This window comes from Podarcis cretensis (genome assembly GCF_951804945.1).
Source record: "Podarcis cretensis genome assembly, chromosome: 5".
NCBI lineage: Eukaryota > Metazoa > Chordata > Lepidosauria > Squamata > Lacertidae > Podarcis > Podarcis cretensis.
This window is the reverse complement of record NC_137174.1, coordinates 70,928,674-70,952,815: the sequence shown is the minus strand read 5'-3', so window position 1 is coordinate 70,952,815 and position 24,142 is coordinate 70,928,674. Positions and strand designations below refer to the sequence as shown.

The following is a 24,142-nucleotide window of genomic DNA, read 5'->3' as shown; positions in this document are numbered from 1 at the left end:
AGCACGCCTGGAGGATGCGGACCATTTGGATCCCTTCCAATCGGGATTCAGGCCTCATCATGGGACTGAAACTGCCTTGGTCGCGCTGGTTGATGATCTCCGCCGAGCTAGGGACAAAGGTGAGAGTTGTTTCCTAGTTCTGCTGGATCTCTCAGCGGCCTTTGATACAATCAACCATAACATCCTTCTGGACCGTCTAGGGGGGCTGGGAGCTGGGGGCACTGTTATACAGTGGTTTCGCTCCTTCCTCCTGGGCCGTGTTCAGAAAGTGGTGGTGGGGGATGAGTGTTCAGACCCCTGGGCCCTCACTTGTGGGGTGCCTCAGGGTTTCGTCCTCTCCCCCATGCTTTTTAACATCTATATGAAGCCGCTGGGAGAGATCATCAGGGGGTTTGGACTGGGTGTCCATCAATATGCAGATGATACCCAGCTCTACCTCTCTTTCAAATCAGAACCAGTGAAGGCGGTGAAGGTCCTGTGTGAGTGCCTGGAGGCGGTTGGAGGATGGATGGCGGCTAATGGATTGAGGTTGAATCCTGACAAGACAGAAGTACTGTTTTTGGGGGACAGGGGGCGGGCTGGTGTGGAGGACTCCCTGGTCCTGAATAGGGTAACTGTGCCCCTGAAGGACCAGGTGCGCAGCCTGGGAGTCATTTTGGACTCACAGCTGTCCATGGAGGCGCAGGTCAATTCTGTATCCAGGGCAGCTGTTTACCAACTCCACCTGGTACGCAGGCTGAGACCCTACCTGCCTGCGGACTGTCTCGCCAGAGTGGTGCATGCTCTAGTTATCTCCCGCTTGGACTACTGCAATGCGCTCTACGTGGGGCTACCTTTGAAGGTGACTCGGAAACTACAACTAATCCAGAATGCGGCAGCTAGACTGGTGACTGGGGGCGGCCGCCGAGACCACATAACACCAGTCTTGAAAGACCTACATTGGCTCCCAGTACGTTTCCGAGCACAATTCAAAGTGCTGGTGTTGACCTTTAAAGCCCTAAATGGCCTCGGCCCAGTATACCTGAAAGAGCGTCTCCACCCCCATCGTTCTGCCCGGACGCTGAGGTCCAGCGCCGAGGGCCTTCTGGCGGTTCCCTCATTACGAGAAGCAAAGCTACAGGGAACCAGGCAGAGGGCCTTCTCGGTAGTGGCACCCGCCCTGTGGAACGCCCTCCCATCAGATGTCAAAGCGATAAATAACTACCTGACATTCAGAAGACATCTTAAGGCAGCCCTGTTCAGGGAAGTTTTTAATCTGTGATATTTTAGTGTATTTCTGGTTTTTATGGAAGCCGCCCAGTGTGGCTGGGGAGGCCCAGCTAGATGGGCGGGGTACAAATAATAAATTATTATTATTATTATTATTATTATTATTATTATTAGAATGTGCGATTATCTGATTGTTTGATTGTTGTTAGCCGCCTTGAGCCCGGCTTCGGCTGGGGAGGGCGGGATATAAATAAAATTTATTATTATTATTATTATTATTATTATTATTATTATTAAATATTCAGCCTTTTCTCTCACTGCACTTGGCTGTGGATATTTTACAATTGCTGCTGTAGTCAGCGAGGGATCTTTTGTATGACGATATCCAGCTCTGGCTAATGCTTACACACACTCCCTTCTTTTTCAGCGTATCTAGCTGTCTGTTCGCCTGTCACAAAGCTCCTTCGTTTCAGAATGAGACCTGCAACATACTCTCCCAATATTACACACACACACACACACACACACACACACACATATATACACAATCTCTCCAGATTGTTAATCACCGTCATTCTGTACTGCTTGCCTCCAAAATTCTGGACCTGTCAGATATGGTCTAGAATGCCAAACCAGTAGATCAGAATGAACACATTCTTCTGCTAGCTAAATACTGTTTTGAGTTTCATTGCAGTTAGCACCAAGCTAAACCTCCGCAAGCAGCGGGCAGGGTAGATTTTCAAGGACGTCATGGAGAAAGAGAAGTGGATTCACACTTTGATTTTCCTAATTGAAGCACAATGGTTGAGGTGAAAGTGGGGCAGTGGGCGGAGTATCAATGTTTTACTGTTTTACTGGGTGCTTACTTCCGGGTAACTCACAAACACTAGAAGATTTTCTAGAAAAATAAACAACTTCTTGTTTGGTATTTTGGTGTAGTGCTTTGGAAGCCCCTGCTTGCTTTCAGATGCTGATTAGAATTCTGTGTGCATTGTGCCACATAGCACAGAAAATGCACATAAAGCGCTTCTCTATGTTCTGCCAGCCCGATTTAGACTGTGCAATAGCGTATGTGTATCAAATGAGGATCCATTGCTATACCATGCCCTGCGTCACTTTGTGCTGCTCACGCTGACAATGATGGAAGTTGCATGGGCAGATCAAAAGCATCAGATGGCCCTTAGTTTGATTCCAAGTGTTATAGCTGAGGCTGCCAAGGCTAGTAAAGTGAAGGGCCTTTCTGTTCCGCTGCCATCTTGCTCTCTGTATTTCTAATTAGCCCATAACGCATGCACACTTGAAATGAAATGCAGTTGGACAATTATTTTAAGTAGCTGCAAAAACACATTTACATTTTCATGCAAAAATAAAGTTAATTGACTCTCGCATTCATCATCTTCTCCAGTTTGTCAAGAGAGGCAGCTGAGCACATGCCAACTATAGCAGAAGTTTCCTCCCCTGGACCTCTGTCATCCAAATACCTAGTTATCCAAATTCACCGTGTGATTTCCCTTATCCTAAGCACCCCACCTCACAGTGTCACCTTCTGTTATCTTTACATTTTGGAGGTTTCATTCACTGGTTTTGAAAATAAGGCTTAACTGCATTTTAACACACACACACACACACACACACACACACACAAATAATTTGTCCCTTTCCCTTCTTTTCACAAGAGAGAAGAAAGTATTTTTATTTACCTCATTTATAGTTTGGAGAGCTATTCCCACCATCTCCCTAACGTATGCTGGTTTGACTTTGCGTTGATGAGTGAGTGTTTGGTTTACTGTGTGTGAGGAAATCAGTGAAAGGAAACTAAGTCAGACTAATGAGTATTATGTTTAGTTCTCAAAGTAGTAAGGGCCAAGGTCATTCTTATTTCTGGTGGGATTGAGATCTAAAGGCTAGACCCAGGTCCTGTGGGATTTCTGTATCCTGTACTCACATGCTTCCACCTACTGACTAGCAGTTATGCTGCTTTGATTAGACTGCAGATGTTGTACAGTGCCCTGGTCCAAGAGGAGCAAATTCCCAGTGGCCTGGCAATGAAGATTTTAGAGCATAATAATAATAATAATAATAATAATAATAATAATAATAATAATTTATTATTTGTATCCCGCCCATCTGGCTGGGCCTCCCAGCCACCCTGGGCGGCTTCCACAAAAACCAAAAATACAGTAAAATCACACGTTAAAAACTTCCCTGAACAGGGCTGCCTTAAGATGTCTTCTGAATGTCAGGTAGTTGTTTATCGCTTTGACATCTGCTGGAAGGGCGTTCCACAGGGTGGGCGCCACTACCGAGAAGGCCCTCTGCCTGGTTCCCTGTAGCTTTGCTTCTCGCATTGACAGAGACTCTTGAATGAGATGCTTTGTCCAAAATGAAGAGCCACAGAAAAGTGTGAGAAGCTGTATTTTTAAGGGTCCCTCATAATTTGAGCTCCGTGGTGGTGGTGGTGGTGGGGGGACCGTATTATGTGTCTTTAGCAGTGGCAGAATCTAAGATCAAGTGGAAGTAGACTTTACTCATGACTGTGTTACTCCATCCTGGAAATTTTGGCCTTGTGTATTTAAGAATGAACTCTTTTCGGACTCCATATATCATGCTAGAATCAGGAGACTTTGCTCTCATCTACTTGGCAGTGTTGTGCCAGCCAGCTCTTCCCCATCCAGCCCACCCAATGCTGTGAGCAAACAGGGAGGCAATTTGCTAGGCTTTACGGAGCCATGTGGTTCCTTGGGATGCCCCCAAAGCAGCAGGGCGACCTTCAGCCTTGTTGCCACTGGCCATGCTGGCTGGGGCTTATGGGAGCAAATAACATCTGAAGTGTGCCAAGATAGCTGCCCCTGTTTCATACAATGAAGTGAATAGTGGAAATAATTCTGATACAAAAATAATGGCAGTATGTGTTTGTGTTTGATATACAGTATTGAGGTTCATTGCTTCTGGATCATTTACGAAGTAAGAAAGTATTCCTTTCATCTGCAATATGAACTCCTAAAACTTTGTTTTGAAGGATTGTCACAATACAAGCCCATAATTCTATGAATGAAGAATAGGTTTCAAAAATAGCTTCTTTATGTACGTAATTCAGTTTCTATTCCACACCTTATAAAATGCTTAAGGAAAGTAACAATACTCTTTTTAATCAGTAATTTAAGAAGTTTCAAAATGATATCTAGCAATAAATAATGTTAGAAAAGAAAGAAAGTAGAGCTAAAATTACAACAAAAAGTTTTGAAAACATAATCTCTTTAGGTGGTACAAAACTAGAAAGAAAACTGAAAGGAGAAGGATTTTTTAATAATTAAATCTCATTCCACTTGTTACTGTCTTAGGCCTCAGGAAGGAATGAAAATCCAGTTTTGTTTTCAGTCAGATAAAAATCAATATAAAGAACAAAAAGAGAAAAAAGATTTGAGAAGGAGAAGATGAGATATATGTTTTTGCATCTCAGCTAGGCAACTAGCAACATATTTTGGGGATTGAGGAACAAACCCCCCCCCCCCCCGCCTTTCAGCTATTGATTACATTTATACCACATCATACTTGCACAAAAGCAGCCCTTTTGATTTAAAAGCATTTATATAAAGCTTAGAATTTCAAAAATCTCTAACCCTTACTGTTGAACCTCAGATCAAACTAGAAAATTTTAAAGCCTTTCAAGGAAGTATTCAGGTTCATACATTACTAGAGCAAGAGGGGAAAGGTGTTTTGTAATTGTGAGGGAGCCACCAAGAATATCTGTCTGGTGTTCAAAATTCACACAGAGAGCATTCGGACAGAAAGGTGCTTTTGTTTGAACTTTGAGGCTGCAGTTGAACAAAGGACAGAAGGTGTGCAGGCATAGAATCATAGAATCATAGAGTTGGAAGAGACCACAAGGGCCATCGAGTCCAACCCCCTGCCAAGCAGGAAACACCATCAGAGCACCCCTGACATATGGTTGTCAACCTCCAAAGAAGGAGACTCCACCACACTCCTTGGCAGCAAATTCCACTGTCGAACAGCTCTTACTGTCAGGAAGTTCTTCCTAATGTTTAGGTGGAATCTTCTTTCTTGTAGTTTGGATCCATTGCTCCGTGTCCACCTCTGGAGCAGCAGAAAACAACCTTTCTCCCTCCTCTATGTGACATCCTTTTATATATTTGAACATGGCTATCATATCACCCCTTAACCTCCTCTTCTCCAGGCTAAACATGCCCAGCTCCCTTAGCCGTTCCTCATAAGGCATAGTTTCCAGGCCTTTGACCATTTTGGTTGCCCTCCTCTGGACACATTCCAGTTTGTCAGTGTCCTTCTTGAACTGTGGTGCCCAGAACTGGACACAGTACTCCAGGTGAGGCCTGACCAGAGCAGAATACAGTGGCACTATTACTTCCCTTGATCTAGATGCTATACTCCTATTGATGCAGCCCAGAATTGCATTGGCTTTTTTAGCTGCCGCATTACACTGTTGGCTCATGTCAAGTTTGTGGTCAACCAAGACTCCTAGATCCTTTTCACATGTACTGCTCTCAAGCCAGGTGTCACCCATCTTGTATTTGTGCCTCTCATTTTTTTTGCCCAAGTGCAATACTTTACATTTCTCCCTGTTAAAATTCATCTTGTTTGTTTTGGCCCAGTTCTCTAATCTGTCAAGGTCGTTTTGAAGTGTGATCCTGTCCTCTGGGGTGTTAGCCACCCCTCCCAGTTTGGTGTCATCTGCAAATTTGATCAGGATGCCCTTGAGTCCATCATCCAAGTCGTTGATAAAGATGTTGAATAAGACCGGGCCCAAGACAGAACCCTGTGGCACCCCACTAGTCACTCTTCATGTTTCAGTCCAGCATGGCGTCCTCCTTCCTGTGATTGGCATATTGACCCCTCAAATGTACAGAAAGCAGCCTGGTATTTGGCTGAAGGAGAACTTTGCACAGGAAGGTTGATTGTTCGGCACCTTGGTCAACCAAGATAATAAGAGCTGTCAGCAGGAGACAAGCCTGAGATGTATGGCACAGATACTTGACACAGCAGGGCTGCTTTAGCCTTTCTGCGTTTCCCCAAAAGAGGATGTTTCTACAATGGGAGACAATTGAGAATGTGAAGTTCAAAGCTAGTAAGGGAGGCAGTTCATAGCTGGTTAAATATTTGGAAGATGTAATGTGGCCAGGAGTGTAAGGATATGTGTGTCTTGAAACTTGTTTTGCATAAATGTCAGCCCTTCTTTATTTATTTGGTTAAAAATAAATAAATAATGCATGTTTTAAACAGTTTAAAATTGTGGACAGAGGGTATTTTATATATATATATATATATATATATATATATATATATATATATATATAAAATCATCCCGTCTTTGTTCTTTTGATGGTTTAATGATTCATCGTATACCGTACAAAGAGTTTTGAAAAGGAAAACAAATTTTAAAAAAGTGGGGAAACCACAGGACTTAGAAGTCTAAATGTGGCAGGAGAACCAGAGAGTAGAAAAAATAATCATCTCATTGAATTGTTTCTGAGATGCTACTGAAATGAATGGTTAGCTAAAAGATTCCTTTCATTTGTCCGTCATGTGTGCTTGGGAAGAAAACTCCCAAGGATCTCAAAGATAAACAGCTCTGATCAATTGAGAATTCCTGCCCAAGGTCCTTTAATTATGACCCTAAAAAAGAGTATGCTGTGGTGGGAAATATCTTCTCTATGCTGCCTTTTCCCCTTTGGCACCCAGCCTTGTTCATGTGCATTAGACGTGCTAATAAGACTGTGCATACATGCAGCCAACTCGAAACAAAACAAAGAGGGAAATCTACCATTGGGAGGGGTTAGATTTATTATTTTAAAGCGATTACATTTTTTACACAGAGAAATAATACAAACAACAACTGCCTGCTTCTTAGCAAAGCAGCTGTACCACCCATTTCCATGAATTTGTATTCAACAAGAGGGTAAGACTCCGTCGGCAAGGCACAGAAAAGGCTTCGGCAACCCTTAGTAAATCACCAGCTTCAGGGTTCATTGAACAACTTAGGAGAAAGTAGTCTACTCTGTAGTGATAAGAGGTGATTACGATGTTTAAGTACACACTTGGTCACATTTTGAGTGAAATCTGACTGTTTTCTCAGGGAAATGAAATTCACTGTCACTCCATAGCAAAGTGGCTTCTGTTATTTTACACGGGTGAGTAGCACAAATTCTTACTTTTTCCTCCATTCATAGTTGGGACAGGATAGATGCATTAATAGTTTCAACATCACGTAGTCAGTGTAGCATTTCCTCCCAGCTATGAATGTAGGAAGAAGCAAGAATTTGTGCTTCTTACCCATGTAAAATACCGTATTTTTTGCTCTATAAGACTCACATTTTCCCTCCTAAAAAGTAAGGGGAAATGTGTGTGCATCTTATGGAGTGAATGCAGGCTGTGCAGCTATCCCAGAAGCCAGAACAGCAAGAGGGATTGCTGCTTTCACTGCGCAGTGATCCCTCTTGCTGTTCTGGCTTCTGAGATTCAGAATATATTTTTTCTTGTTTTCCTCCTCCAAAAACTAGGTGCGTCCTGTGGTCTGGTGCATCTTATAGAGCGAAAAATACAGTACTTTACTACCGAGTGACAATCAATTTCATTTCCCACAGAAAATGGTCAGTTCTCTTTCAAAATGTGACCAAAAGTGTACAGAAAACAACTCTCTGTTGTTGCTGTGTCCCTGCCTGTTTTATATTTCCACCTCAGGGCAACATTTCAGCGAGCTCAGTAGGGCCTGATCCATAATAGCCCTGGGAAGTGTAAGTGAAGGCCAGGCTGCTCCGTAATTTCTGTTCCAGTCCAGATGAGTTTCCTAGCTGCAACTGCACCTCTTCCTTCACAGCTCCCACATGTTCAGGGGGCTTTCCCCCCCTCCCTAGCCATCTCCTCCAAACTGAGTAAAATTAATTGTTATCTCCTAAGAGGAGCCAGAAAGACACCAGAATCCAGTCTGCAGTTGAGCAACAATAAAAGGATTCAGAGAACTTTATCAAAGCTTCTATTAACCCCCTGCTGGTGTCCTCAAACAGGATTTTTCCTCCAAGAATGAGAGCACAAAAGCTGGGCTACACAACTGCCCCTGTGTGTCCATTCAGAGGTTTTAAATCCGCCGAGTTACTAATTAAAATGCCATGCAGTGTAGCACAAATAAACATAGCCTGCTTCTAAGTCCCTGCATTGCTCCACTGACTCATGATTCAAGAAGCAGAGTAGGAAGCTGACCTGATTATATCCATGGATGAGAACGCTAGCCCAGCCTCGCTCTCCCATATTGAATTGTTAAGCTTTAGCTGTGGAGGGAAGCAGAAAAGGACTGTCAGATACATTCATACGTAAGGCGATGAAGGGGACCAACAAGCTCTTTGTTTAGAAACTGTCCCTCATGGGGAGGCCGGTCCTTGCGGTGCCCTTCTGGTAGAAGCCTTATTGAACCGAACACAGTTGTCGCTGGCCGTGTATCTGGAGAATCGGGAGCGTTGTCTGTTTGCACAGGTTTGCATTGGCTCACGGAGAGCTGTAGCGCGCGCCTACCGCAGTCTGCAATCAAAGTGGCGACGTTTTGAGGGATGTCACAATGCTGAGCTTTCTAGCAGACGTGACTCTTTTCACCGAGATATGTCACAGGAGATTTAGATCTGTGTGAACTGGTGTGTAGAGAGTTTGGCTGGGGTGTTTTATTTTTGTTTTGTTTTCGTGTGCGTGTGTGTCTTTCTCTCCCCTCTCCTTTCTTTCTTTTCTTTTTTTCAGTACGAGAAAGCTCTGGTGGGGTTTCCCCCTGCCCAAACAAATCATGCAAATGTATGGTTGCTATCTGCGTGCACTCGGAAGATTTCGTGCAGTCTGTTTAGATTAATGTAATCTTCCTTCATTACTAAATTCAAGCACGGGCATTCTCGGCCTTTGATTTAGTAGCCTTCTTGGTCATTGGAGCACTTGGTTGCAGAGCTCTTGTAAAGGGGAGAGGGAAAAAATATCTTAATCACTATCAGACATTTATAGTGTTTTTATGCCTCTCTCTTGAATACATTCCAAAGAGGGAAAATAGCAAACCAGGCCATATGTACATAGTTTATGCCTTTTGGCCATTATTAGTTCAGAACACTCCATATGGGAAAAGGTCCTGTGCAAAACACACACTGCTTTGTTTTTTGTCCTTAAAGCCCTTCACTTGGATGTAATTATGTTCCATCATTGGATATTGTTATAAGAATGATTTCAGAGGGGAGAGGAATGGACAAAGCAGAATTAAATACACTTGGCTATTTTATATTAAATTATATTGGTTTTATTCTTTATAGAGAGGAAAATCATTTCTGTTTTCACAGCATCCTGTTGGTTACATCTCTCACATACCTCTATGAGAAGAGATGGCAAGGGCACAAATGCATTTCAGTCTTTGTGAAAATTTACTACGCAACGTGGAATGTTTTCAGAGACAGTGTAGGTTGCATCCAATGTTAGTTGCACTAAGAGCAGATCATGAAGTCCATAAGTTATAAAGAAATGATCCTTTAGTTAACAAAGCATGCTTTTTGTATTATCTATTCAGTTTATCAAGTTATATATATATATATATATATATATATATATATATATATGACATTTGCTTAACATGGCAATGAAAGTCAGTCAACAAAAGACATAATTTCTGTGGATGCATTTTTTATTTTTATTGGTCAACTTTGATGAAAAGAAATGCAAGTTTCTTGTCCTCACTGTTACTGAGATACTGAATTGCTTTCAGAGTATGAAAAACAATTCTCTCTTTAAATCTTTTATTGATTGATAGACATTTTTCTTCCTAAACACAATGCCTTTTTAGTCACACAGATGCAGAAATCAGTTGGAACCTGAAAGTCTGCATTAGTTGAACTTGAGATGGCCCTCCTGCTGATATAATTTGGGCTACCAGCATCTAACTTGATGAAGCTTGAATGGTGGCAGCAACTATTGAACATCGGCTGCTATATGGAAATCTTTCTTTGCTGAGCCTTAATAAGTGTGGACTTACCTCAATTAACAGATTATTTACTTTTTAGAAACAACAATTCTAAAGTGACAGTCCCAGTGAGAAAAGTATGTCATGCCCCAGATTGGTTAGAAATCTGGAGAAAGCTGATTTCTGTTGAAAACAATGGAACTTAAGTGTGCTTTTCCATTCATTTCAATGGGGCTTGGGTGTAACTAATTTTCTCTGGGTTACACCCATTGTGTAGATTAATGCTGTTCCACTGCAAACGATAATTGCCTCTTTGCAATTGTCCACAGTCCCTTGCATTTATCCTCTATGGTCCTCTGGCCTAAATGAGTTTCCCATCCGTAGCTCAGCGCTGAAAACGGATAGCTACATCTCAATTTTCTTGTGCGTCAAGATGCTGTATGCAAACCTGAATCCGTTTTTGTGTTCTGAATTGCCTCTCCTCTAATCTCTCAAGAAATCAGGGGTAAGGAAGTTGGGGAAAACCTTTGTCGGACAGCAGGGCTGACGAATTACCTTTAGAATTTCATAGTTGCTCTGCAGGGCATAGCTTCAGCAGCACACCGCCATCCTTCTCTCTCCTTGTGCTGCCACTGCTATGTTGAAAGTTTGAAAGGCTGCAATTATGCAAACAGTGAGGAAGGAAGGACCAAAAGAAGTCCTCTGAAGGTTGGAATGGGCACAAAGAGATATGGCTTCAATGGCAAATGGAAGACATGTGATTTTCTCTTCAAAAAGAAAGTGTTTGTTAAGAGTGATGAGTAGCAAAGCCGTAAACTGCGAGACTCCGCAGGGTAGGCATTGTCTGGCATGTTTTGAGTCAAATACAGTCTGATCTTTACCCACTGCTGTAAATTGCTCACTTAGTCTACTTGCTTTCACATGTCACCAGCTTCCTTTAGGCATTAAGAGGATAAAATTTGCGGACGTGTCTGTTTCAATACGGAATGATACAGCCCTTGTAAATCAAGAGAGCTGTAAGAGGGGCATAAACATGTAGTTGGTGCATTTTATTGGAAGGGGAGAGAAAGCTCTTTTGAAGGCTTCAGCACTTGGAAAGCATTTTATTGACTGAGATGAGCTTTTTAAAAATAAAAATCAAGCCTTCCTTTCCCCTCTATTCTATTTCGTCCTTCAATCCCTTGCATCATAGGAACATTCTTTCTGAGCATCTCAGTTTCGAGAACCTGAAGATACTTCTTTCTCTCTGAGAGCCATTGCAGAATCTGGCCAACAAGCCCCAAAAGCCAGTAGTTAATCCACATAGTCTCTTTTACACCATCAGAGCTGGTGTCGACACATGGCACTCTTGGACAGCTGTGCTGCCTTAGATGATTAGTTCTGCAGAACTGCCATTTTAATGCCCCACAAAGCCCTGACATAGTCTTTCTTTGAGGCATTGTGGGAAATTAAAATGAAGGCTGCAAGCCTCTACAGAGGTACCTCGGGCTACATACACTTCAGGTTACATATGCTTCAGGTTACAGACTCCGCTAACCCAGAAATATTACCTCGGGTTAAGAACTTTGCTTCAGGATGAAAACAGAAATTGCGCTGTGGTGGCGTGGCAGCAGCGGGAGGCCCAATTAGTTAAAGTGGTGCTTCAGGTTAAGAACAGTTTCAGGTTAAGAACGGACCTCCAGAACGAATTAAGTACGTAACCAGGGGTACCACTGTACTGCCACCAGGTAAGCTCAAGGGTATAGGAAGGGGTCCACTACAGAGCACTTTCTTGGACAGGGGCTCAAATCTACAGCTGACCCTGAATACCACCATGCTGAAATTGTGCAGCATGAGCCCCTTGGGAGGCTTGTGCGTAGGGGGGATACAGCATCCTCGCAAATCCTTTCCTCTTCTGCTTTGTTTTAATTTACATTTGGTTTTGCACTCATTTGCAGTTGAAGCTGCCAGTAACTTTTAAAGCGATCAGAATGTCTCTGGAACTGAATTTGGGCTTTGAAATGGATGCTGTAGAAGTAAAAGTGGTTCTTATGATGTTTTGGAGATTTATCTCTGCTTGAACATTATTATCATTATTTTATATAGCATCATCAACATACCATTGTGGTTTATGGTGAACATCTCCCTGCCCCAGTCCACATTCTGATACTGGGTCCTATTACAGGTCTATGGGCAGTTATGGACAAGATGGTGTTCAAGAAAGCACAAGGCTTTTGGTGGTGTCATGGAACACAGTGCACCCACTTTGAAATGAAGTGGACTTGAGCACACATGTACGGGATTCATCTGTGAGGGCATAAAGATAGATGGGATAAAGAAGGGAATAAGTTGTTTCAGCTGGAGTTGGGGCTGGATGGAAGACAGTGTAGGAGCTTAGACCATCTGTAGCCCTCTAGATATTGTTGGCCTACAATGCACCCCTAACCATTGACTTTTCTGGCTGTGACAGTAGTAAAAATAGCTTTCTCCTCCTTGATCAAAGCAAGAACATTTTGATAGAGGAATTTTTTAACAAAGGCAAAATGATTGAGTTGTGACAAGGGAAGTCTACAGGGACAGCTACGAAAAAGCATAAAGCATGAAACAAAAACTATACAGTGAGAGATGCCAGAGCTTGATTGTTTTTCTGAGGGAACTCAGAGGAAGAGGAAAATTTCCCCAATAATACATCTGAACAATTTTTTCCTGATTATATATCTACTGACCATTTGCTCTGGAGGAAGCTGCCTTCAATTCTTTTAGCAGAGGTGTGTCACTTTAATTGTAAATAATGGCTGCTTTGCCCTTACCCAGAACTAATTTAGAATATATCAGTCTTGTTATTGTTAAAAGAGAGACAGAGAAAATTAGACTAAAATAAAACACTCGAAAATTGGCTCTCCAAAGTATCATAATAGATAAACATACTGTTCTCTTATAAGATAGAAAACACAAAACCTGTGGTTTATTTATTTATTCAATTTATTAAACACATCTTTTACCTTGTACCTCAGCCAACAAGGCTCCCAAAGTGGTTTTCATGATTAGAACAATAAAATATTATTAAGACCAGCCTTTGTGAACCTGGTGCCTTCCAGATATTTTGGACTACAATTCCCATCAGCCCCACAGCATTGGGTCCATCTAGTTTAGTTCTGTACTGTCTATGCCAGGGTTTCCCAAACTTGAGTCTCCAGCTGGTTTTGGAATAGAATTCCCATCATCCCTGACCACTAGTCCTGCTAGTTAAGGATGATGGGAGTTGTAGTCTGACAACAGCTGGAGACGCAACTTTGGGAAACCCTGGTCTACACTGGGAAACCCTGGTCTACACTGACAGGCAGTTGCTTTCCAGAAACCATTCTGCATCACGTGCTGAAAATCAGCCTGGAGCAATCTGATCGCTGTGTTGAATTGACAATCAAACCAGAACCCTTTCCTGATCCTCATTATAATCAGCCCTGAGAAAATGAAATTCAAAAGAGCTCTAAAAATCATGGTGGAAATTATTTTACAATAACATTGACCCTTACCCCACAACAGGAATGCCAAATCTTGCTGGCAGCTTTCTCTTCTCGTTTATTGCCATTTAGAATATCAAACAATGCAAACCCCCCTCCCCCCATTCAAAACACAGAGTTGGAATCAAAAGGTGAGTAAATGCTGGGTGAACCGAAATAAATGTGGAACTTGTAATTTAAGCTGCTGCTGACACCCTAAAGTAGGACTTTAATTTTGTGCTTGCACATTTCAAGGCTCAAAGACCCTTCTCCAGTTTCTGACTCTGCTTTCAGCTGACCTCCTTTTATTTTTACAACTAGGCAGTGCACAGAATGAAGTTCTCTCCCCTCATCTGTGCTTCACATGGTTTATAATTTGCTGCCACAGAAAGTACAGGTTTCAGATGAAGGAGAATGGACTCTATCCAATTACAGAGCCATTTACAGGTAAAAAGTTGTGGGTGGTAAACTGAAAGAGGCTTGAGCAACATTGCCTCCCACTCCCCTTCCGACCTTTCGCTCTTTATGGCAGTCCCTCAAGGGAAGAACAGGTTTGCAGTTCATTAGCTGGCCAGAATGGCATAGATTCATTCGCAGCCCCCACCTCTTGTATAAGAGTTTTCAGGGCGAACAAAAGTATCCATAGTTTTCAGTCATAACAAAGAGCACTCAAATTAACACCATCAAAACATTACATGGCACAACAGAAAAGGCTAACTTTATGCATTCTAGGAACCACATTGCTGAAATTTATATTTAATCAAATTACCAACCATACACACACCAGCTTTCTTTTCACACCTTGTATTTTTGTGGCATTTATTCCAATGTCAGTTTCGTTTATCCAAGCTTAGAGGTGGGCTTCAGTGACTCCCTATAATTCATTTTACTTATTTCTAGGGAATTATCATTAGTTATGATTTAGAAATGGCAGCAGAAGAATGGGGACCATGTGCTAGCTATGTAAATAGCTTACCTCCTTACTACTAAAAGCACTTGTAACAATAAGGGGAATTAAAACCTTACAATACTACTTACTCATTTCTCCAGACACCTTCACAGCTATAAACGGGTGGTAATGTGGGGGAATTTTCATGGTGTGGTACCCAACATTAGTCATAACAGTACACTCACTAAAATACATGGACCAGGCCTTTTATTTCAGTGGGTCTGTTCTGAGTGTGTCTAACCTCAGTTTTTACCCGTTGTCCACATACTGTAGAGCAGGGATGGAGGAAACCTCAGGCTGGGGGGCCCAAATGCAGCCCATCCAGACACTCTCTCTCTGGCCCTCAGGACTCTCTCCAAACCACGCATCCTCTTAAACCACTGCTTTGCAGTGCCTGCCATATGGCCCTGAACTCATTGCATAAAGCCTTTTACTTGCCTGCATGGGGCATAGAGAGTGGTGTGTGTAGAAACTAGTTTACTGTACAAAGATAACATTCATATGTATTGTTCCTCCTCCTTTTCCCTTGCCTCCACCGCTGGATAGTTGCCCAGAAGACAATGTGGGCATCAGGATGAAGCTCGTTTCCTAGTCCCACTGTTGAAGTACCAAACAGTAACCTTCTAAGAGTTCACAGCATGTTCTTGCAACATTTCCCTCTTGACATAGGCAACCAGCAAATAAAATGCATTCGGTTGAATGGGGTCATCCATTCATGTCTTTCTTTCTCCTCTACATTTCTTTCTTTACCACTGTTGGATTCACCTTAAGGACCATTATGTATGCCATATAAATGCTAGCTGTTCCTATCAACATTGCTTCTTTCTGTCAGTTCTTAACCTGCCAATGTATTGGCTGTGGAAAAGCAAGGACCTCTCACTTTTTTCTTTGGGTTTTCTACCATGCTCTTCCACAGTTACGACTTAATGAGAGTGCATCAGAAAGGAGTGAAAATTTTTGAGAGAACTGTCCTGGAGACTTATGTAATTCAGAATTTAATCACCTAGAACAGTGAAGGAACTAGGGCATGATTCAATCCCACCCACTGCCCACTCCCTGCCTAAGCAAAGCCTTATATTTTGGTCCAAGAGAATGTCTCATCTTTGTATACAATGGATTGGCAGTCGCTCCAGCTGTGAGAGATGCAGTTTAATGGTCTGCAGAGCTAATAAAATTTAAAATCCAGCAATCATTCTCTTTAACTGTAAATTGGAGGCGTGGATCTGCTACAGTTATCTTCTGTGTTTAATGGAGGTAGAATAAAATACTGCTGGCAAATCTGGATGGCTTGAAAGCGATGCTGGCCTTAAAGCAAAAGCTGTAGTGTGCATGGTTAGAGAAATAGCACCTTCTGATGTTTGCCCATAAGTCAAAGAGGTAAGTTTTTAAAATAGTATTTGGGTTGCTGTTGATGTGCTGGACCTGCCGCTAATCATATTAGTCTGTTCCACATGTAGGATCGCTATACTACATTACATCCAAATCTGAAATTTAGCAGTCCTAGTCTTTCCTTAAAAGGGAACAGCCCACACTCTTATTACAACATTGTGAAGTGTGTTTTCAACACATTGGCTACATTCACATGGCAGTTTATTCCATTTCCTTCATGTTTCCTTAACTGCTGATTTCTGCATTATATTTGAGCTTTCATGTGATGTAAAAGCGACTGATGAAATATAGCACATTCTTAGCATTTATTTCTGTCCTTTTTTAGTCCAGAAAAAATCCATTTGCATCCCCTTTAATCTGGAAAATCACAGGAGTAAAGAGGATAAATTTAGGGCGCTATACTGTCAATACAAGGACACGGGTGGTGCAGTGGGTTCAACCACAGAGCCTAGGACTTGTTGATCAGAAGTTTGGTAGTTCGAATCCCCACAACGGGGTGAGCTCCCATTGCTTGGTCCCTGCTCCTGCCAACCTAGCAGTTCAAAAGCATGAAGTGCAAGTAGATAAATAGGTACCGCTCCAGCGGGAAGGTAACTGTGTTTCAGTGCGCTGCTCTTGTTCGCCAGAAGCGGCTTAGTCATGCTGGCCACATGACCCGGAAGCTGTACGCTGGCTCCCTCAGCTAATAAAGTGAGATGAGCGCTGCAACCCCAGAGTCGGCCGCGACTGGGCCTAATGGTCAGGGGTCCCTTTACCCTTTACCTTTACTGTCAATACAGGTTTTTCCTGCCATTTTCAGAAGCACCTATACACAGAAAGGGTAGGGGAGTAGCAAAGTTGTCCAATGGCATTCATTCTTGTGTCGCACCACACCTACTGGTGTGAATCGAATTCAGCTCAACATGCCACTATATAGCATGTCCAGCAGTGTGAAAAGAACATGAGAAAATGGAACAGAAGTACTAGCATTACACTCAGGCAAACTACCGCAATATTCCCCGTGTCTGAATGCACCCTGTGTTTGGCAGCTTAGCAAACCACTACAGAAAGTATGTCTAAATGAAGTAGGGTGGGTAATGCCTTCTTCATCTATATGCAACACTTGTGGCTTTGATATGAAATGCATGGTGCACCTTAGAACACGGACAGATGGCAATTTATGTAGTTCTCAGCAAAGCACTGACACAACTTGTGCTGGGATTCTTCTACTGTACTTTTGCCTCTTAAAAAGCTCAGATGTCCATGGCTGCTTCCCATTCCAGTTTCTGAAGTTCTTTCTCCTTATCCTAAGGTTATTTATTATCCCATGCCTTTCAAATTAGTATAGGCCGCACAATTTATCAAAGCTGGCGTTCTATTTATGGTGGATCAAGTTCTGCTCTTTGTTACAACTGCATGGGGCCCAGCAGTCTCCCAGCATCCCAGGTTAGAGAGCCACTGGCTAATTCCAAATTGAACAAATTGCTTATAGCATTTCTTCAAATGTTTTGCAGTGCTAACTCCAACCACCCGTGTTATGTTAATCACTGTCATTCAAGCGTTTGGGAATGTTTCTTTTCTTTTGCTTCTTCTTTTTTTTGTACATGGCTGAAACATTCAGACAGATTTTTATAAATTACCTTCTTACTGAAAGACTTGTTTTCCTGTTTGTTTAAAACTGGCATTCATACATACAGGAAACATACACATTGCTTCCTGCCATGTTTCTGTTGGCAAGTATTAAGTTATCTTTGTCAGGACGTGCCAACAGGCTTTCTTAGCAAGCAAGCAGAAATAAAACAAGTAGTCCTCAGACTAAACAGATGCCTCGCTTGAGTGGTACTGCAGGCCCCCCGCCTCATCAAGAGCTTCCTTCCTAAACAAAACAAGGAGAGTTTGCCAAACTCTGCTTCGTAACTTTGTAGTGGTCAATAAAATCTATGGGCATGATCCAGTCATAGTTAAAGCTCTTAGACTATGCACACTTAACATGGAAAAAGTTCCATTGGACACAGTGCAGCTTAACTTTGGAATAAGTATGCCTTGAACTGGGCTGCACGTCTCATTGATTTCCGTGAAAGAAATTTACACATGTGTTTTCACATGTGTGTCCTACTCTCTCACCGAGATCAAGGGAACAAACCTTTGGCTGGATATTGCAGCTGTCAGAGTTCCAGATTTTAAAGTTGCTTCATGTTGGCATGATGATCTGAATTTTGTCTTTCAAGAAATGATTTTGGAGGCAGAGGAGCAGAATGATAAAGATTTTGTCATTATACTTTTACAGAGTAAGGTAGTGTTTAAACTTTAAAACCACTATAGTCCTCAACTGTAGCTTGCATTTTAAACTCACTTAGTTATAAGAAATGTCTGTACAGAGCAGCAGCACTGGGGGATGTGATACAGTGGTACCTCTAGATGTGAACGGGATCCATTCCGGAGCCCTGTCCGCATCTAGAAGCAAGCGTAACCAGCGACGGCAAGTCTGCGCATGCGTGTGTCGCTTTTTGCCACTTCTGCGCATGCACGTGGCATAATTTTGAGTGTCTGTGCAAGCGCCCAAACCCAGAAGTAATGCGTTCCGTTACTTCCGGATTGCCGCAGAGCACAACTCGAACACGCTCATCCTGAAGCACATTCAACCCGAGGTATGACTGTATTTAATTGCTTCCTATGCTCTTGTGTTTCACTGTAGCTCTGCATCTGGCCATACTGTCTTTTCACATGGCCAGTGCACACCCATTTTGCTGTGCGACTATGCCCATACCTGAAAATGAGGAACATACCCTTAATAAACTTGGAAGTCATAAGAGTGTTGCTGAATGCAAAAGCTCCAGCACCAAGCTGACTTGCAAATATTATTTTTAAATAGTTCTTTTCTCAACTGAGAAAGGAGTATTTATCCTAGTTTAGTGTATCAGCTTTCTTTAAAGTAATTAATAATGAAGCAGGCTTTTAGCATCCCTCAAACAAGGTAAAACTCTTAATCACAGTAGTATCATTACTGCTTTCAAGCATTTAATTTTGATCCTTGACAACATGTTGAAGCCATCAAGCATGGTTATGTTCCCCTTAAGGATGAAAGAATATTTGAAGAAACTGAATTAATTTGATGTGAAATATATATATCTGCAGTGATCCACTTTTAGTTGTGCACAGAGATTACTGTGTAGTGCTATCCAGATCTTCAGGATTCTCATTTTCATTGGTTTCTTGCAGACCAAAGACTTTTCACTTAGTTGATTTCTTCTTGTTACTTTCTTCTAATCTGAGTCAGTCATGAAATAGTGTCACCTGAACTCTACCATATTTAGCAAGTGCCAAAGGCCTGCTGCAATAACTCAGCGTTTGCTAGCCTAAGGAAATTGCTTTATTATGCTGTTTGGGCAAAGTTTTGTTCCAAGTCTGCTGTCTTCTTCTTTGTTTGTAGGCCACAAGCACGGAACAGCAGTAATAAAACTACTGGTAGGTGTTTAATGGTAGAGTACTGAGGAAGTAGATAAAAGAAAATTGCTCCATTCACAACAGTAGGGAGCAAGTCTTTCTGAGTGAGGAGGGGCAAGATAGTGAACTACTGAGTTTGGGCCTGCATAAAGTTACACAGCCATTTACTCAGGGACAGTTTCCTCTTTATTCCACTCCCAGAGCATACCAAATTCACCAAGAAACATGTTATCTGCATGAATGAACATACAGTGGATAACATACCATCTATGGAATAAATATATAAGATGCATATCCCCGATAATAAGTATATAAGATGCATATTCCTGGTTGGCAACTAGCTTTCTTGAATGCACACTTTAGAAAAAAAAGTGAGGGGCATGTATCTGAATTCTTGGGTTATAGCACAAAAAGCATGGAAGGGAATATAGTTTTCACTTGCCTTTAATCCAAGGCCGCCAAGGTTTGTACAACAACCCCATGAGGTAGATAAGTTGAGACACAGTGACTGGCCCCAGGTCATTTGTTGAGCTTTGTTCATGCATGGAGATTTAAACATTTGTCTAAACACTCTAACAACTATCCTACACTGATTGTGTACACAGCAGCTGCTTTATATTGATGCAACAATTAGGGGACTTTTAGTTAGCATCTATTTTGTTAAGCTTTAGGTGCTGACTCAAAACAGCAAGTTCTGCTTCTGTTGAGAAGGATGCTTAGAAGAGTGGTGCCCTAGCTGTCACTCCACCCTTTTCTATCAGTATTTTTAACACAGGTATGAAACTTTGGGTCATAGATTTCAGCAGATCACTTCAGCGTCTGTTGCGCTGTGATACTTTCCGTTTCCAAATATGTGTGACTGGAAAAAATGAAAAGAAGACACCTCCCTCCCCCCACTTCAAGAAAGAACATCCTCTTAAAGATAGATCGAATCAGAGCTGTTGAAAAATTATTTATGAAAGAAATATTGAGCTGCTCTTGAAGACTCACTCATTAACTAAGATATTTGGCTATCTGGTTGGAATGTCACTAATCTGCTTTTACTGTAGACGGTGGTGGTGACTTATCCTCATTTCCTTCCTTGACTTTTGATGCCACTGCAGAGGGGGGAGAGAAAAGAAAAGAATAACTTATCCTTGAAAAAAGTCTCCTTTGACTTAAAGATTTTACACGGATATCAAGCCAGGACAGTTGCTTCTGACTGTATTGGGTACCTTCTATAAATAACTTGATAGCACCCCTTTGAACGAAACCTCCCTGTTTCTGTTATTCCGTATATCTTCATGCACATGAGACTCTGGGTGAGGAACAAACAGACAGATGGGTAGACGTGTTGAGGGAGGCAGGAGCAGAGCTCCAGAGTCATTTCTAACAGAGATGCCAAACTGTCAAGCAGTAGATCAAGAAACAGTCTTCCTGACAGACGCAATTCAGCCCAGAGAGTTCCTTTGTGACTATATGTGTGGTGCCTGCTGCTTCGTTTTTCTCCCATCAGACCTGTCTGATATGGTCAAGTAGTTTTGAAGCTTTCATGTCCGGTTTTCTTTTTGCTGTTGCTGTTTCATGTGACATTTATCTATTTAGTTATTTAAAACAATTCTCAATGAGGTCCTTTTAAAGATATTAAAATGTTCAATGATAGCTATATTTTCCCCCATAAGACGTGGCTGTTTCTTTGGGGGTTTTTTTTCCCTGTATGGGATGGAATTATGATTTCACTCTGAAAGGTCTCCATAGATCTTCACCCTGCATTTGTTGTTGGTTCCTGTTGTTTTGAAACACCTGCATATTTCTAGGGTTTTAGGGACAAAGGAGGGAATATATTCAGTTTTGGAAGCTGCCTAATCTCTGTCTCTACAGAACAGCTTTTTGCAGATAAGATTTTTTTAAAAATCTCCCTGAATGCCCCCTTTTCTTCCCCAGAGACCCCCATCATTTGTACCGGTGCTTGTCAGTTGTGGCAAGACTTGATAACAGCTGGCTAGAGATGTGACCACACAGTAACAGAACAGCAAAGAGTGGGCAGCCTGGATCGTAAATCTTCAGGAAGCCCATTCCTCCAACAGAACTACGAATCTGTTACTGTCATTGTCAAAGGGGAAAGGCATTGTCCCCTGGCCTGTTAAACATCTCAAGTCCGGGCACCAATGATGCTGTACGGTAAACAACCAGGAACATCTATTGAGATGTTTCTCATTTATCCCATTGTTTGTTTTATCTTAGCTCTCCGTATTGCATTCAAAAATGTAATTCTAAAGAAGCGTGGACTTTCATCCATTTTATACTACTAGTTGAATTGTCAAAAAAGCCTATTGACCTTTTTATTTTTTGCTCTCCAGTGAAATCAAACTTTACTCAAATCAAGCTCTCTCTAGTTATTGGCTGTGTTGCATGCCCAGTGCCCATGGAGCTTCCTCCCCCTCATTCTCACTTGCACCTCTTTAGGTAGCTAGCAATGACAAATGCATGTGTGGACAATTCCTTTTGTTTAGATTGCTGGCAGCTTATTGCATGACTCAGTTTGATACCTATCTGTTCTTGTGGACTAGGAAAAACTATTTGTTTACTTAGCTAATAACAAATAAAAGCAAAAGGTTGTATCTAACTAAGTTCTACTCGGCGTAGACCCATTTAAATGAATGAATCTAAGTTAGTCATGCTCCTTAACTTCAATGAGTCTGCGCTGAGCAGGGTTATTAGCATTGGAATCAACCCAAAGTTGTATGTTCATCAGTAAGCCTAGCGAAGGGTCAAGTGTGAAAACAATAAAGATGAGAGAACATTCATAGGAGACACAGTCAAATCCTAAAAGCAAGAATGGAGAAAATCTGCTAGAGTTTCTAGCCTATTCTGTGATCATTTACATTCAGATTCACAATTCTACATTGTGAGTCTTCTTTGAAAGTTTTCATGTGTCCTAGTGAAGCAAGAGCGGCATAGTTTATTAGTCAGATATCTGCTTTCAGTCTCTGAAGTTCTAATTAAGGCTGAGGGGAGGGGAATCTGTGATTTTGAGCTGTTTCTAGTCAGAGTAGACAATACTGTACTTGGCTAGATGGTCCCTTGGCTTGACTTGGTATAAAGCAGCTTTAGATGTTCAAAGAAAAGTCCTGTGTTAGGCCATAGAGCTTGCTCTTTAACCTCCAGGAATCAGTAGTATATAGGCTCTAGCTCAGTTGGTTAGAGTATGGTGCTGATAATGCCAAGGTTGCAAGCTTAATCTCCATCCAGGACAGCTGCATATTCCTACATTGCAGAAGCTTGGACTAGATGATCCTCAGGGTCCCTTCCAACTATATTATAAATAAATTATATATTATGGAAATGCCCTCTCACCAACCACCTGAACTCAGTTAATGGCGGCTACCTGAGAAGGACCTCATTGGAAGACTGTAACACACAGGAAGGTTAAAATGGGAGGACAAAGTCCTCTGGGCCTTGTCCTACTCCCAACATCATGTAAAGTTTTGCAGGGCCTAGAGGATACCTTTCTCCCATACCTTTCCAGGTATTAAAGGTTCCCATTGAGGTCCTTTTCAGGGGGCACTATCCAAGAGTTTCCTCAGTCGCAACTCCTGCTTGCTTCATGCCACCTTTTCAAATTGCCTGAAAGTGACAGGAAGGTTCATGGAGAGGGAGGGGAATAGGAGGGCTTGCATTGTGTGTGTGTGTGTGCGTGCGCGCACGAGCGAGCGAGCGAGCGAGTGAGCGAGCGATTAAATTGATCAATTTAGATTGGCCCAGGTTCTAGATGGGGCCCGAGTCCAATCCTAAATTAATCTGGGAGAACTAATCCAATAAATTAGGTGGCCAGTCCTCCTTCTTTGGACTCTACCTCACTAATGATTGTTGCTTAATTTTTATGTAGCGTGGTAGCTTAAACTTTATTGTATGTAGCCAGAGATGCTTTTTGCTGGTTTCAGTGTGGTACAAATGTACCATCAGACCTGATGAATGAATGCATGCTACTGATTTCATCAAAGAATATTTCATTACTACGCCTTGCCAGGGTAGCTTGAAAGACCTCATCAGGGGTCCGAGTCCTAAAAGAATGAAAGGTGGGCACAGAGCCATCAGACCAATGTGGTGGGAAAGGAGGAGGCTCCTCACAGGCCCACAGGCTATATAGTACAATTTACTGCATGGACAGTGTTGTAATAGTTTTCCCGTGGAGCCAACATGCCTAAGGCTAGGCCTGTGTTGAGTTGCTTTGGTGAGTGTGTCCAAGGGATCTTACATTGCATTTGTGCAAAAGACAAAACAGCCAGCATCCTCCTACACTTAGGGCTCTTCTGGGAGCCATTGTATAACATTTCCCTCCTTTCTCTCTTGGCAGCTCCATCTCAAATTGCTTTGATCCAAGCTAAAGAAATAACGAGGCACAGTGTGGCACTGGCTTGGCTGGAACCTGACAGGCCGAATGGAGTCATCTTGGAATATGAAGTCAAATATTATGAAAAGGTATTAATTCATCCTGGAGAGATGATTTTTTCTTCCATTATGTTGGATGCCAGGGCCAAATAGGTTTACCTTTGTCATTGTGTAAATGGTCATTATCAGCAACAAGTTTGTTTGCCTATAAAATCATATCCAGTTTGACATTTCATACATTTTAGCAGTTGTACTGAATAACATATTGCACTCCCTCCCCCCTTTGCTCTGTAGTACTGGTGTCATTTTGTATTTTCTCTCACCGTAGGAACTATCTGATTCCAGTGGGGCTATTTATAATGAGAATCAATAGAG

The 24,142-nt window shown here is 42.1% G+C and overlaps 1 protein-coding gene across 2 annotated transcripts in view; it reads left to right on the top strand.

The window, feature by feature from the left end:
• Positions 1–24,142, top strand: part of EPHA4 (EPH receptor A4) — a 160,842-nt gene that overhangs the window by 96,152 nt on the left and 40,548 nt on the right. For both annotated transcript variants that reach the window (XM_079975858.1, XM_079975859.1), the window contains exon 6: positions 23,733–23,857. In XM_079975858.1, coding sequence (XP_079831984.1) covers positions 23,733–23,857 — 125 coding nt within the window. The remainder of the gene's footprint in view (positions 1–23,732; positions 23,858–24,142) is intronic.